The 14,633-nt window shown below is 46.7% G+C and overlaps 1 protein-coding gene across 1 annotated transcript in view; it reads right to left on the reverse strand.

Moving 5' to 3' along the window:
• LOC144103389 (uncharacterized) overlaps positions 1–14,633 on the reverse strand; it is a 107,886-nt gene that overhangs the window by 14,530 nt on the left and 78,723 nt on the right. The window contains exon 5 of the mRNA XM_077636121.1: positions 292–780. Coding sequence (XP_077492247.1) covers positions 292–780 — 489 coding nt within the window. The remainder of the gene's footprint in view (positions 1–291; positions 781–14,633) is intronic.

Here is a 14,633-nt window from a genome sequence, read left to right on the forward strand (position 1 = left end):
TAAACCGCAGTTTCAACTTCCCGCCGCGTGCCTTAGCAAACTGCAGGAGCTTTTTTCTTTGTTGCCGTACTTTGGCCGAATAGTCCTCGCTTATCGCCCAGTCAGTATCGTTTAGTTTGGCAGCATTTGAAATAACACGATTCTTTTCTTTAAAGGACAAAAATTTAACGATCAGGGGTCTGTGCTTGTCGGGCGCATATCTTCCTAGTCTGTGCGCTCTTTCAATGGCAGCGGCGTCAACGGAAAATTTTAACTTTTCAGCGCAAAAAAGAGATAATTTTAGTCTCAGACTGTTCCCACGATTCGGTTTCTTTGTCATGGATGCCGTAGAATATTAAGTTGTTTCTTCGTGATTGGTTCTCCAGGTCATCATGCGATGACTCGAGGGCCGTGCACGCGACAGCAAGTTTCTGGGAACTTTGAGATAATCTTTCTACTTCAGGCTTTAGCGGGAGCACCAGTGACACATTATCTTCAACGCTCTTGACTTTTTCTGCGAGTTTTGTTAGTTTTTCTTCGAGATTCTTTTGCTCAAGCCGAATGGAACGTAGTTCGTCCAATATTTCGGTCTGTTGCTGTTGTGTCACAGGTATTGTCATGATAGTATCGAACATCTGCTTTTCCTGCTCAGCAGACAGAGGCCCAAGGTTTTGCTCTACGTCTCCCGCAAGCAAAAGCTTTCTTTGAAACAAACCTATGTATCCTGAACAGCTCGCGCACACGTCGTACAGAAGGCGTAAAAACATGCACACAGCAAAGTTGGGATCTGGCGTCGACTTCCTAAACGGTTTGCCATTAACAGAAAGGTAAGAGTAACAAACCTGAAGAAGAACAATATGTAAGCGTCTGGCTGCCATGTCGGCGCCAGATCCCGGAGTGGCTGGGTACAACAGCTGCTTATGTAGGTCATGCTTGTGCGGAAGGTTCCAGGGTTGCCAGTCGATGAAGCGTTGGAGCGCCGGTAGCGCTGTGAGGTCCAACGGCGAAGCGTCACCCAAAAAAGCCAGGTCAGCAGAACAGACTTGCTCGGTAGAAGCGGCTCCGTTCATTGGCAGGCACGTCGACATCGCGGCAGCATCGAAAATCGCCATCATTTGCAGCACCTGAAGAAGAACAAGATGTAAGCGTCTGGCTGCCATGTCGGCGCCAGATGCCGGAGTGGCTGGGTACAACAGCTACTTATGTAGGTCATGCTTGTGCGGAAGGTTCCAGGGTTGCCAGTCGATGAAGCGTTCGAGCGCCGGTAGCGCTGTGAGGTCCAACGGCGAAGCGTCACCCAAAAAAGCCAGGTCAGCAGAACAGACTTGCTCGGTAGAAGCGGCTCCGTTCATTGGCAGGCACGTCGACATCGCGGCAGCATCGAAAATCGCCATCATTTGCAGCACCTGAAGAAGAACAAGATGTAAGCGTCTGGCTGCCATGTCGGCGCCAGATGCCGGAGTGGCTGGGTACAACAGCTGCTTATGTAGGTCATGCTTGTGCGGAAGGTTCCAGGGTTGCCAGTCGATGAAGCGTTCGAGCGCCGGTAGCGCTGTGAGGTCCAACGGCGAAGCGTCACCCAAAAAAGCCAGGTCAGCAGAACAGACTTGCTCGGTAGAAGCGGCTCCGTTCATTGGCAGGCACGTCGACATCGCGGCAGCATCGAAAATCGCCATCATTTGCAGCACCTGAAGAAGAACAAGATGTAAGCGTCTGGCTGCCATGTCGGCGCCAGATCCCGGAGTGGCTGGGTACAACAGCTGCTTATGTAGGTCATGCTTGTGCGGAAGGTTCCAGGGTTGCCAGTCGATGAAGCGTTCGAGCGCCGGTAGCGCTGTGAGGTCCAACGGCGAAGCGTCACCCAAAAAAGCCAGGTCAGCAGAACAGACTTGCTCGGTAGAAGTGGCTCCGTTCATTGGCAGGCACGTCGACATCGCGGCAGCATCGAAAATCGCCATCATTTGCAGCACCTGAAGAAGAACAAGATGTAAGCGTCGGGCTGCCATGTCGGAGGGAGGATGGGTGCATGAAAATTCGTGAGGACTGGGCTGAGGAAAGAAACACATGGTGAGTGAGGGTGAAGGAGGGAAGACATGGTAGGGTGAGGGCGAGGGAGGAAAGAAATGATGAGGCGAGGGTGAGGGCGAGCCAAATCCGTTGTCTGAGGCTGATGGCGGCGGCCGGCACTGTACTCCGGGCTTATATTTTTTTCTCTGTGCAGCCCGTTATGAATGCCGTTTTAAAACACTATTTCTTAGGGTGAAGGTTCCTGGGGAAGACGTAGTTTTTGCAGTCTAGAGGTACACGAGGGGAAGAAGAAAGGCGGGGAGCCGCAAGTCTTCTCCATCGCCGCGATGTACTTCACCGCCGTGAATACTATGCCGCGAAAAACACTCTTCTAACTCAAAAAGCTTGTTCTTTTAATTTAGAAACTGTGTAGATACTTAGTGAAACACCCTTCATAGTGCGCGAACAAGGGAGCACTGGCCGGGCCGTGTGGGTGGCTGCCGGTCGAATGGGAACCTTGGTACCGTAGTAAACATTTTCATTATCTACCCCGGGTATGTGAGATTGTCAGAGTGTAGAGTAAAACATCAAAAAACTCCAGCTAGTAACGCTGTTGAATTGCCAAATTCTAAGCCTTGTTTCCAGGAGTGAAGTCCTATTTTAGTTTAGTGAGGTTTCAAGAAATTGCCTGCAGTGGAAAAAATGCCCCTACGAAATTCCACTCAAATCAAAGCGAGTTGGCGACGTGGCTGTGGAATTTGTTCATGCACACTGTTAGTAGTTCAGTACAGTCGTATCTTTCTATTTTCGCTGGAATTGCGGTATAGCAAAGCTGTGCCGCAATGTGGTGGGCACAGCCAACCATAATAGATGTCCTTACGATGAAAAAAAAGCCGCAGCTTGAATACCTTGATCTCAATCATCGCTCGCTAGTCCTTGCATTGTACGATGTGCTAAGAAAGAAAAAGTTGTACTGCTCTCGAAATAACTGGAACATTTCGTGGGTTATTGATGTCAGTGGTGAGACGTGTGACCACGTAATCACGCTCCGGATTTTATTAACCATATTTCTTGGCCATGGCAGCGAATTGACGACCAGCGTTTGGGTAATGCATAGATGTGCAAGCAAAAAAATCACGGGCACCTTAGCTGGGAGTTAACCACGAATTATCGAGTGCTAGCACCATCAGATGTGGTCTTTCGTGGTTTATCTTGACTTTATATTCTTTTTCGTGACTTTAACTGGCTTACTTTTGTTGATATATTGTATTATGTAAGTTTGCGTGATATTGCATCATTTTAGACATGTGCTTCGGATGATTGGTAATTCTCCGTATTCACACATCTCTGGGAGACCTGATTCCACTCCTGAGCAGAGGTGCTACGTGCTACTGACCTGCCATGGCATGTGCTGCCATTGGTGGGGCTTTATAGGCTCATGTTGACCCTGAGGAATTCCTCACGACTAATCATTATTTGAACTGCACCGGTGGGCAGCTTGCTAGCAGTCCGGTGGGCAGCTTGTAATGTAGTCACAACGTCACGTGACCGTGGTAGAAATAGGCTTGTGACTGATAGACAACCTCTTTTCGACGGAGTGGAAGCACTAGGTCATAAAATGAGGACTACAGGAATCGTATACTCCAGACTCGTAGAGTTAGTGTTTACCATTATTGAGCCCAAAATCTGCATTTAAGCGACCCGTTTGACTTCCATGTAGCGTGAACAGTGTTTTATCTTAGGCAGCAACATAAGAGCTTCCCTGCAGCGGAATGCCGGTATCTCAATGGGTGAATACACTAAAGAAATAAAAAAATTCATACCTTAAGGAGCGGGATGTGAACCTTCGGCGGCGCTAAATAATCAGTTCCGCTGGCAGCTTATTATTACCACTACGCCTTCGCCACAGGTTTTTTAAAGCATAGTATTTATTACATTAAAAGTATATCCTATTTGCAATCAATTATTTACAAAGGTTATAGGAAAGTGCACGAAACACATCGCAAATAAATGAGCCGATGCTGAGGCACCGATAGAATATCGTGCGTTAAGGCACCTAACATAGGTCCCCGGTTCGAGTCCCTACTGCCAGGTAGATCCTAACTTAACTAGTCAATTTAAGCTGCACGAAGTGCCAAATTGTATGCCACCACCCCAAAAAAACTCTGACAAACGGTTGAGCCGCAATTGTCATATGAAATTTACTAAGGATGTGGAATTGGGGATACCAAGGTTGCCGGTTCAAATCCCTGCCGCTAGCTAGGCTCCAACTTAACTAGAAAGTTTATGCTGCACAAAACGCTGAATTGCATGACATCACCCGGAACATTCTGCGGCAAACGGTTGGCCCATAAATTTTATACGAATGTTGAGATGAAGTGGTCCGACCTGACGCTTATTCATATTGCTTACAGCGCAACGAAGATGGCATGAAGGACGAAGAAAAAACGGATGGGATATATATACCGGATCGACATAGTTTTGGTTTTAGTTGGAGGGGTGTGCGAATATTTGGAAATTTCGAATACCGAATCGAATATCCTCGCATTTCATTATTTGAACGAAAACAGGGACCGTACTTGCTGCATTATGCTGCCGTGACCGGTATGCTTGCGATGCGGTGTTCAGCTCCATGGAGCGGTCAGTTCGCGTGCCGGTGTTCGTAATCCTCATACATAGCTTCAGAGTTTCGACGTTGCAGCAGGGCCCAGGCAGATTCAGCAAATTCAGCCAATGCCTGACCTCGGAGGCCATGCCTCATACGTAAGACCTCGCCCATCTCATGCACTACGATGTGGCGCTAGTTTATCATCTTCCGTTAAGAAGAGCAAAATGTACTTTTTCTATGCGCGTAACATGTCAGTGACAAAGTTAATACACTTACTTTGCGTTGCGCACCCCCTGATTGAGATCAATGTTGCTTCTTTTAAAGCATAAGCTATTATTGCGAAGGCAGCTCGTCGCTTTTCTTCAAGATTGCTCATTGAACACTAGCACCAGTAGCGAAAATTCTTCATATCCTTCAAAATATTTCTATTCGACTCGGTTCCCTCAATATTCGATTCATATTGGAATGGGTTTTCAGCCAAACTATCCGTATTCGATTAGGTAGCAGCGCTACACTATTCGTATTCAATTCGGTCTGGAAAAAGTTGTATTCGCACAACCTTATTGAGTTTGGGTGCTCAGGCATCACGCTGCCGCCTGTTATTATTTTATTCCGTTATGTAACCACCTCGGTTACTATGGCAACCACAGGGTTATAACGCATAACGCTGAGACCCGAAACACGAGAAGTAGAACTTAACGCTCTAGAAGACAGAACAAGGTATGGCTGAGCACATCAACAGGGAATGCCACTCCGGTTTAAAGTCGGCCGGTTCATACACTTTCCTCCCATGAACAAACAGTTGGGATAAATCAAATCTTATCATCCTGCCTGAACGAACTGCCGAGTTCTCGAGCGGTGCTTGTAATGTCGTCTTTGTCACGTACCCGCTTTCACGCGTGCTAAAATGCCGGTCTCTCACGCTGTAGTTTGAAAGCATGGTCTTCGTGATCTTTTATCCGTGCACGTGAAAGCGTCAGCAGACGAATGGCGGGATGTTAGAAGCAGTCAAATTCAGAATACACTGTGATGTCAAATGTCTTCAGGTTGTTGTAATTAGGATACCTGCAAAATGTCTTTGTTCTGAGTCAATTATGTGTTTAGCCCACATTCAAATTGTCCTGGTAAACGCTACCGCATTGTGTTCTAAATACTCATGGTGTACATTGGTTTTTGTACACCCACATAACAATGATTTTACACATTTTTGCAGTGCATTTAGATATGAATGAAATGTTATAAGTGCCTGCAGGGCATATATATGCATTCAGTGCGTGCGAAAAGTAAAGGCAGAGTGATATTTTTGGGTTCAGCTGGTAACTGCCTCGGTTTTATCACACGTTTTAGCTCATACGTACACGCACACACACAACGATATAACCATCTAGCCTCTCGTCCAATTGTCCCTCAGGGATTGTCTTATATGCTTTTTACTCAGTGATATAGCCAGAAGTTGCCGACTACAAAAATAACTCGAGTTTTAAAACCACTGTTACGTAGGGTGAGGGAGGACTGGTGATGTGAGGGCGAGGGTGTGGATGAGGGAGGGCCGGATAACTTTTCAAAATGAGGGAGAGGGTGAGGGAAGGCCATGGATTCAAAAGTGAGGGTGAGGGAGGAAAAGTGAAAATGAGGGCATCTGCCCACCTCTGGCCACAATTGGCGACAAGGAGCGGCAGAGCAGGAGCCAGCGCAGCTGCGGACGAGACTGCCAGGCGCACAGCTGTAGCGACAAGGTAAAGATGAAGATCCGAGGCACTTGCCACGCGCAGTTTTGCACACGCGGCGCGCCTCTCGTTCGAGTTCAAATCTAAGAGCCAGATGACATGGGAGTCAGCATGGGAGGAGTATATCTTTTCGCTCTAAAAGGTATTAAAACTGGGAAGCAAAGTCCTTCCTCTTCAGATTCGTACCACGTTTCTGTGAACACGATGACGTGAAATTTAAATCCGGATGCAGCAAGAGGTACCGTCCGCTCTCCATGCTTTTTCCTAACTGATCGCGTATTGCAGTGCAAGAAAGAGACATAAGCATCACCACTTAGGGAGACAAGGTCACGTTGCTGGATCATGTGAGTAAAATAAAAGATGCAAGCATGACCAAACCACTAGATGGGAAACAACAACATTGCCTTTGCCAAGTCGGCATCGCATGTTGCATGTAGCCCGCAAGAGGTTTCCGTTTTACGTGCAAAAATGAGGCCCTTAACTTAAAATGATAAGGAGCATATAAAAGTTTCGATCAGCATTACGAAAGCGTAAAAAGACACCGCAAGATACTGGACAGAATATGGCCTTTCACAAGCCACCGATGGAATTCCCATGCGCCCGAGAGAAAATTTTGCGTCATTTAGCCGCTGCGGTGGCTCAGTGGTTATGGCGCTCGGCGGCTGAACCGAAAGACACGGATACGATCCCGACTGCGCCGATTGAATTCTGATGAAGGCCAAATTATAGAAGCCCGTGTACTGTGCAATGACAGCGCGCGTTAATGACCCCCCATTTAGCCGGTATTTCCAGAGTCCTGTACTACGGCGTCCCCCATAGCCTGAGCCGCTTTTGGAAGTTAAGCCCTCATAACGAAACCAATTCTTTATTCCTTCTCTTACAGCGCGGTTCAGGTGTTCATCGAGGTTTTAGATCCAGTTACTACGTAATTTTCTTTTCCTCAAAACCAATTTTCAATTTTTCTACGTTGTCTACTGCAAAACCAATGAACCCTATGAACACCGGCGGGCTGTTGCTAGTGTGCCGCGTTTTTGCCAAAATCTTGTCAACGCAAACGCAAGCAGCACACATCTCTCTGTCAGTACCGGCACGTTGCTCAAAGCACGATTTAGGTGATTCGGGACAATTTTCGTGAAAAAAAAATGTGGGTCATTACATTCTTTCAGCCCTCGCAGCTGCATAGACTTGGGAAGGGAGAGTGACTACAACTGCTCCAAAGTTCGGTTCAGTGTATTTACGAATTGTAGAGCAATACGATAATAAAAGAAATCACTCCTGAAGTAGACGAAGCCGTTTGATTTTAAGAATTGGTATTGTAACCGAGGCCAGGAAACATTAAAACACAACGCAAGAAAACAGTGCGCTGTGAGCGTCAAATTAATATGCTTCGGGAAAAGATATTGCTGTCTGGACAAGATACCATCAGCTTTCGACAATTTGCGCGAACTATTTGGGACATGTTTGTCTGATTGTCATGTAGTGGAGAGAGGATTCCAACAGTGAGGAAGTCAGAGTGAAGGACTTCCAAAAAAAGCGCTTTACTGGGCCAAACTACGTCCTGAAAAATGAATAACTCGGTGGCGGCGTTAGCAGCTAGAGTGCTCGGCAGTTGCCGAATTGAATTCCCGCTGCTCTGTGCCTCTCCCATTCTAAAGACGGGAACAAGCTTTCTACATAAGGCATGCAGGAAAGCACAACAGTCCCAAAAAACGCTGAATCGGTTAAGCCTAGGTTCAGTCATTCGAGATGTGTCTGGTGGCGTTTTGCATTCTGAAACCAAGGCGATACAGCCGAGCGCCATTAGCTTTAGGGAATTGTCAATTAATTATTGCAGAGGTTTGCTTCATTACCCCCTCTTCAAAGGCACTGACGGGATGCATTTGAATGGAAAGAAATGTGGCTTAAAATCTCTTAAAATCTTAAAGTCTCAGTCGCTTTAGATATGACGGCCTCGCGCACCCATACACAACTCATCCATCGTCTGGGGTAGAACGAATTACAGACCTAAATATTTGTGAAGACATTTTCTATCGAATCCCTAGCGTTTTCTTGACAATACCTTAAATATATTGAGAGATTGGGAGGCTTTGTTTTTGGCGATGTTTATATGTGGCACGAAAGCGAGTTTGTTGTCAAATATAATGTCCAAAGATTTATGTCCATGTTTTACTGGAAGTAATATTTGATTTAGGTGCAGGGTGGCATCAATCTCTAAACCTCTTTTAAGCGAGAACAGAACAGGAACTGTGTTTTGGGGAGATAAATTAAGCACATTTCTGTCTCCCCAGACCGCAAGTATGTTTAATGTTAGTTGCATCGGTCGCTCACAGGTTGATATGCTTGAAGATGTGCATGCTATTTGATGATCATCAACATATAGAGAATACATAATGGACTTTGGAATTATCTTACCTATGGAATTCATTTTAACGGCAAACAGGGTAGTACTTAAAATGCACCTCTGTGGAACCCCATTCTCCTGAAGGAATTTTTGAAAAGGGTGGAACCGAGGCGTACGTAAAATGAGCGCTAGACAGAAACTCTTTTACACAGTTCAACATCCTTCCACGGATCCCTATGATTGCAAGGTCGCGAAGAATCCCAAAACTCCAGGTGGTATAATAAGCCTTTTCTATATCAAAGAATGCTTCTAGACAGTGGTGTTAATGTATGAATGCTTCTCTATTTTCGAGGCGGACGAGATCGTCAGATGTGGAAAACAAGATTTTTTAAACCCACATTGGTGGATGTCGAGAAATTCAAGAGATTGAAGAACAAACATCAGCCTGATGCTCGTAACACTTTGAAACGAATTATAGCCCTATAGCTACTGGGGGACGTTGGTGGCTTTCCAGGTATCAGGAATGGTACTATAATAGCTTCTTTCCACTCCTCAGGCATTTTTTCTTGTATGAATATTAGTTGAAAAAATTCAAAGTGCCTCTTCAGCAGGCTTCCAAAGATGGGCAAGCATTTCGCAGTGTATTTGGTTGGGTCCTGGAGCAGTTTTCTTGCCAGAAGACAGTACAGTATTGATTTCTTGGAGTGTAATCAGGCTATTGTATTTTTTCATTTGCACCCCCACTTGATGGCAGTCATTGTTTCTTCCTTATGTTTTTGTACTTTAAAAACGACTGGCTATAGTGCAAAGAACTTGAAACAGCCGCGAAGTGGTCCCCCAATATGTCTGCCGGCTCTGCTATACTTGTTTGTGTACCAGATGTTGTTAAAAGAGGAATTAGGAAAGGTAAGAAGGTGCCATTTAGTTTACGAACTTGTTCATACATTTTTCTGGGTTTTGTTTAGCTCTTTATAGAAGGCACGTAAGCTTTCGATGATCATTTTTCGGCATTGCACCGTATATACCATGGTTGTTCCCTCGCCATTTCTGAAAAGAATAAAGCTCTCGTGTGTTGGGTATTTGCGAAAGACTGCCCAGGTTTGTTTTTTGTCTGCCTCCTTGCATTCACGTGTTTACCATACTTGATGCCACTGGCGAACCACTCCTAAAGACTTTAGTATTGATAGATGTGCGGCAGTAAGAATGCATGTCCTAAACATTTCATTTATTTCGTCTATGTGGATATTTTCTAAAGTAATATTCTCTAAACTGGCCTTTCCTTTAAACAATTCCCAGTAAGCTAAATGTAACTTCCAACGCTATGGAATGGTTGGTATGACTGCTGGTGAGAAAGACGGGCTTATTATGACAGGAAGGTGATCGCTCCCGTACAAGTTGTCAACAACATCCCATTTAAAATCGGTAAAAACACCTGTGAACAAAACAATAATTATAGGCAGCTCATTTTCCCACTGCTTGGAGAAAAGTGAGTGTTTTCGCCTGTGTTCGGGAGACAGACATTGTTGCAGAGGATAAAGTCATTTAGAATCCCGCCTCTGACCTTCGTTTGCTCACATCCCCAAAACGAAAAATGAGCATTACACTCCTCATCTAAAAGATATGGTTCCGGCAGTTGTGTTAAAAGTCTTTTAAATCGTGAAGTGTGATGGCTATGTGAAGTTCAATGCATATGGAACATAATGTTTTTGTTTTGAAATCGAGTACAGCGACAGCAGCGACTTCATATGAGGATTAAAGGTCAATTTTTTTAGCTGCAAAACCCCCCTGGAACACAATAGTGGCGCCTGCGGAGAGCCTCATTGAGTTCGCTCGGTCGAAGCGAAATGCTTCGTGCATTTTAAGAATATTTTTTGGCTGTGGTCCTAGGTTAGTCTCCTGGAGACAGAGTGCTAACGAAGAGAATGAAGTTAAAATATCATTTTCGTCACCGTAATTGCCTAAATGTCCACGATAGTTTCATTGAATTAGAAATGCCACGTTTACAGACTAGTTGGGGATAACTTTTATAAACTAGGTTGGTGGGTCATTTGGACCTTTTATAGGAACTTTATCCTTTTTTTGCGCTCGCGAGAGTTTTGCCGCCGCTGCAGCGGGGGCGAGGCTGGAGTTGTATCCATCACCTCACGAGAGGTGCTGGAGGACCACGGCTTACCCGCGGGTGTGTCTGTTTCAGACCTCCCCGACGGGGGGGAAGTCGCGCGGGACGCCGAATTATGGACCAGCGCTCCATGCTTTGACAATGGCAGGGCAGCTTTCGCTATCCCTGCCTGTGGCGTGAATGGCCCTGCCAGAGGCTCAGTGGAAGTGGCCTCGGCTGGTGCCGGAGTGCTGTGTGCTGCAACGCCGCTGCGCACCACATTAGCGAAGTTTGGTTTTGCTGTGAAGGAGAATGTGTATGCGCAAAGCGCTTTCTCGCTTCTTAAAATGAAATGCTTTCCTTCGTTTTTATGGTGATTATATTTTTTCTTTCTTCCAGGACGGACACGCCCAGGAGTACGTGGCGTGGTCTCCTTCTCAGTTTGCGCAGCGTAGTGCTGCCTCACATTACTCAGAATGGTGGTCCTTCGAAGCGCATTACGCGCAAGTTTTGCGGCCGCGGCAGCTCTGTGAGCCGTTACCAATGCTCAGACAAAGCATCTTTGGGGTTTAGGGATGTAGTGTCTAACGTTCATTTTAAGGTGTCCAACATCGATGGTTTTCGGTAACATGCTTTTGTTGAAAGTCAGGACCAAGTGTTTGGTATCTAATTCTTTGTTTTCTTTTCGGATTTTAATTCGGTATACATCTGTCACATTTTGCTCGGAGAGCACTTCCAGCATTTCTTTCTCTGTTAGATTAAGAAAATAATTTTCTGAGATGGGGGGACGCCACGGACAGTGTTAAGGGATCGGTGCGCTGTAGTGAATACAGGAATGTCCCCAATAATAATTAATAATTGGTTTTTCGGAGAAAGAAAATGGCGCAGTATCTGTCTCATATATCGTTGCACACCTGAACCTCGCCGTATAGGAAGGGATAAAGGAGGGAGTGATAGAAGAAAGGAAGAAAGAGGTGCCGTAGTGGAGGGCTCCGGAATAATTTAGACCACCTGGGGATCTTTAACGGGCACTGACATCGCACAGCACATGGGCGCCTTAGCGTTTTGCCCAGCAGAAGCTATGTTTGCGAGATTAGAGGTTTGGACATTTTCTCGGAGTTGCACAACTAAATCACCACTGGCCATTTTCGACACTTCATAGTCAGAACCAAAGGTCTGTGTTAAGCACTTAGATACCACGAATGAAGATAGTAGTCTAGTCTGTTTATCTCGTACTTCGCTGTGGACACGTAGGATTTGGCGAATATTGCCCTCCTTTTTGGAATAAAAGTCTCTTGTATAAAACCGCGCTCTTTTCAAAGTGCGATCATGTTTTAAAAGAAGGGACGCCTTGAAATTTGTATATTTTTCTTCCACAGTGCCAGCCAGCCACCACGGAGCCCAACAAGGGGACGGCACAGGAACTTACAAGCAAGCCCTGCTCCCGCCAGCTGTACACCCAACTGTAACCCAATATGACGCAACTCAGGGTAGTTGGCCACACAAATGTTAACCCTCGTCGCCAGGAAAAAAGGAATAACTAAGAAGGGAGGAGAGAACAGGAGAGTTGTAAGAAAGAGATAGGAAAGTGAAAGAAGCAGGGGAGGACAGGAAAAGGCGACTGCCGATTTCCCCCGGTCGGGTCAGGCCGTAGGTGCCGTCTACAGGAAGCTAGAGCCAAAGTGGTGTGTTGCCTCTGCCGGGGGGCCTTAAAGGTTCTAACGTTCGGCATCCCCTCAACCACCAGAGTCCCCTCTTCCCCGGACACGGCGACGCCACGCACGGCGAAGCGCGGGTGCTCGGTTTCGTGGTGATGATGCACTGTTCACCATCACCCCCCTGCGGGAATATACCTGCGGATGCTCGGGAACCTGTGCTGTCGCCACTCACCAACGTCTGCAAGCTGCAGACGCAACCTTGCGGGTGTGTAGCGTCGAGCTTCAGTTCATGTTGGTCATTAATGCAGTGCTTGGCCAAGCATGGTGCTTCTTCAGAGCGCTGTAGATTGGCGGTGACTACTTCAAGGTTGTCGTTTTTCGTAACGTTCAACAGCCTTATGTCTACCATAGTCGTGGCTTCCCTGCCGTGGTAGAGCCCATAAATGCGTCATTGTGGAGGTCATATGCGAAGACGACGTACGGAAGACTGACGTCACAAGTCTTGTGTTCGGCGTCGACCTGCATGTCAACCATGTCAGCTTTGGTGTTGTTTAAGTGCTCCGTATCGCCATTGGTCCACGGAGGGCACGCACACTTTATCTGTTGGCTTAAATCAATTTAGCGCAGGATGAGTTGCATCAACTCCGCCGTGAACGCTCTTCCTCGATCTGACCGTGAAGAGCCCTTTTAGGGGCGCCTTGTTTTAGCAGCATGCATTCCACGGAAAATTTGGAGAATTCTGCTAATGTTTAGTTTGACAGGTCTCTTTACTAGAAGTCTCGCGTCAGGTAGTCGCTCGCTACTTTGATTCATATGTTTCCGGGTGCAGACTTCAGGAAATGACAAAGCAAGTCCATGCAAACCTGCTGAAATGGCCTTGATGAAGGTTCAATACCGTTCAGAGATCCTGTTCGTTTGGTCGAAGGTGTTTTTTGAAGCTGAAAATATCTTCAGGTTATCAGAAAACATAGAACATCGGCAGATAGTAATACTTGTCTTGAATGTAACGGAGGTTCCAAGAAAAGCCGATGCCCGGCGGTCGGCTTATCATGTGAAGTCTTTAGAGCTTCGCGAATACTTACAGGTAAACCATAATTTAAGCTGTTTAGTTGGCTGCGACGTTCATCTTGAGTACATGGTTCTGTAGCGAGAACTAAGGCAATCCCCGCTTGAACGAAGCTGAGAGTGAAGAAGCCCTGCCGTCCACTTACTTCAGGCGTTGGAAGTTGTAGTCCAAGGATTGTTTGCGTGCAGAAGTTATGGAGCTCATAGGAAGGGTAATAATCGTCGTCCTGCGGTGGTGCACTTAAAGGGGCGGTAGAAAGGCAGTCAAGGTCAGAGGGCTTTCTCCGGGGTTTGTAAGAGACTGTGACGTGAAACTTGGAGTCGTAAGCCCATCGTAAGCTGCATGAGGCGGCCAGACAAGTAAAAATTGGCGAGCCAACACAGCGCACGATGGTCCGTCAGCACTTTGAAAGGCTTGCCGTACAATTACTAACGCAAATTCGGCGTGCCTACGCTATTGCAATGCATTACATTTCCTTCACAGAATAATGAGCCGCTGATTGGGCGGCTGGCTTAAGCTTTCACTCGTTCACGGCATTGCAGCCTCTGGACAAGAAAAGCGCCTTGCCCCAGGGTGCTTGCGTGTCTATCCGCGTTTTGCTTCCGGCGTTTTACTCGAAGTGTCGAAGTGCAGGCGGCGACCGTTAGCAACGCATAACTTCGTAGAATGCTTCACGTTGCAGGGCGTCCCGCTTGAAGGCACGTGCGAATTCGTACCATGAGTCAACGGTGTGGCGTTTCGCGAAAAGCTCATCGCAAAAATTTGGATATACGCCCAGAGCCTGAGGAATCTACACACAGCCTTCTCGTCGATCGGCTGTAGAATCTTTACAGACCAGTGGCTTTTGAAGAGTCTATTTGTACTCCTTCGTTGCTTATGATGTGGCCTAGAAACAGCAGGCGCTCGTCAGCGAAATGACACTTCTGTGGCTTCAGGTCGTTTATGATGTTTAAATGTTCCAAAGCGACCCAGGCTACGAGGAAAGCCGTACTGGAGGGCTCGGAAATTTCAAGCACCTGGGGTTCGCTAACGTACACTGACATCCCAGAGTACACGGACCCCTAGCATTTTGCATCCATCAAAATGCGACCGCCGCGGGCTGGGATGGAACCCGCGTCCTTCGGGCCAGCAGCCGAGCACCATGCCCAC

Source organism: Amblyomma americanum, chromosome 9 (assembly GCF_052857255.1).
Source record: "Amblyomma americanum isolate KBUSLIRL-KWMA chromosome 9, ASM5285725v1, whole genome shotgun sequence".
NCBI lineage: Eukaryota > Metazoa > Arthropoda > Arachnida > Ixodida > Ixodidae > Amblyomma > Amblyomma americanum.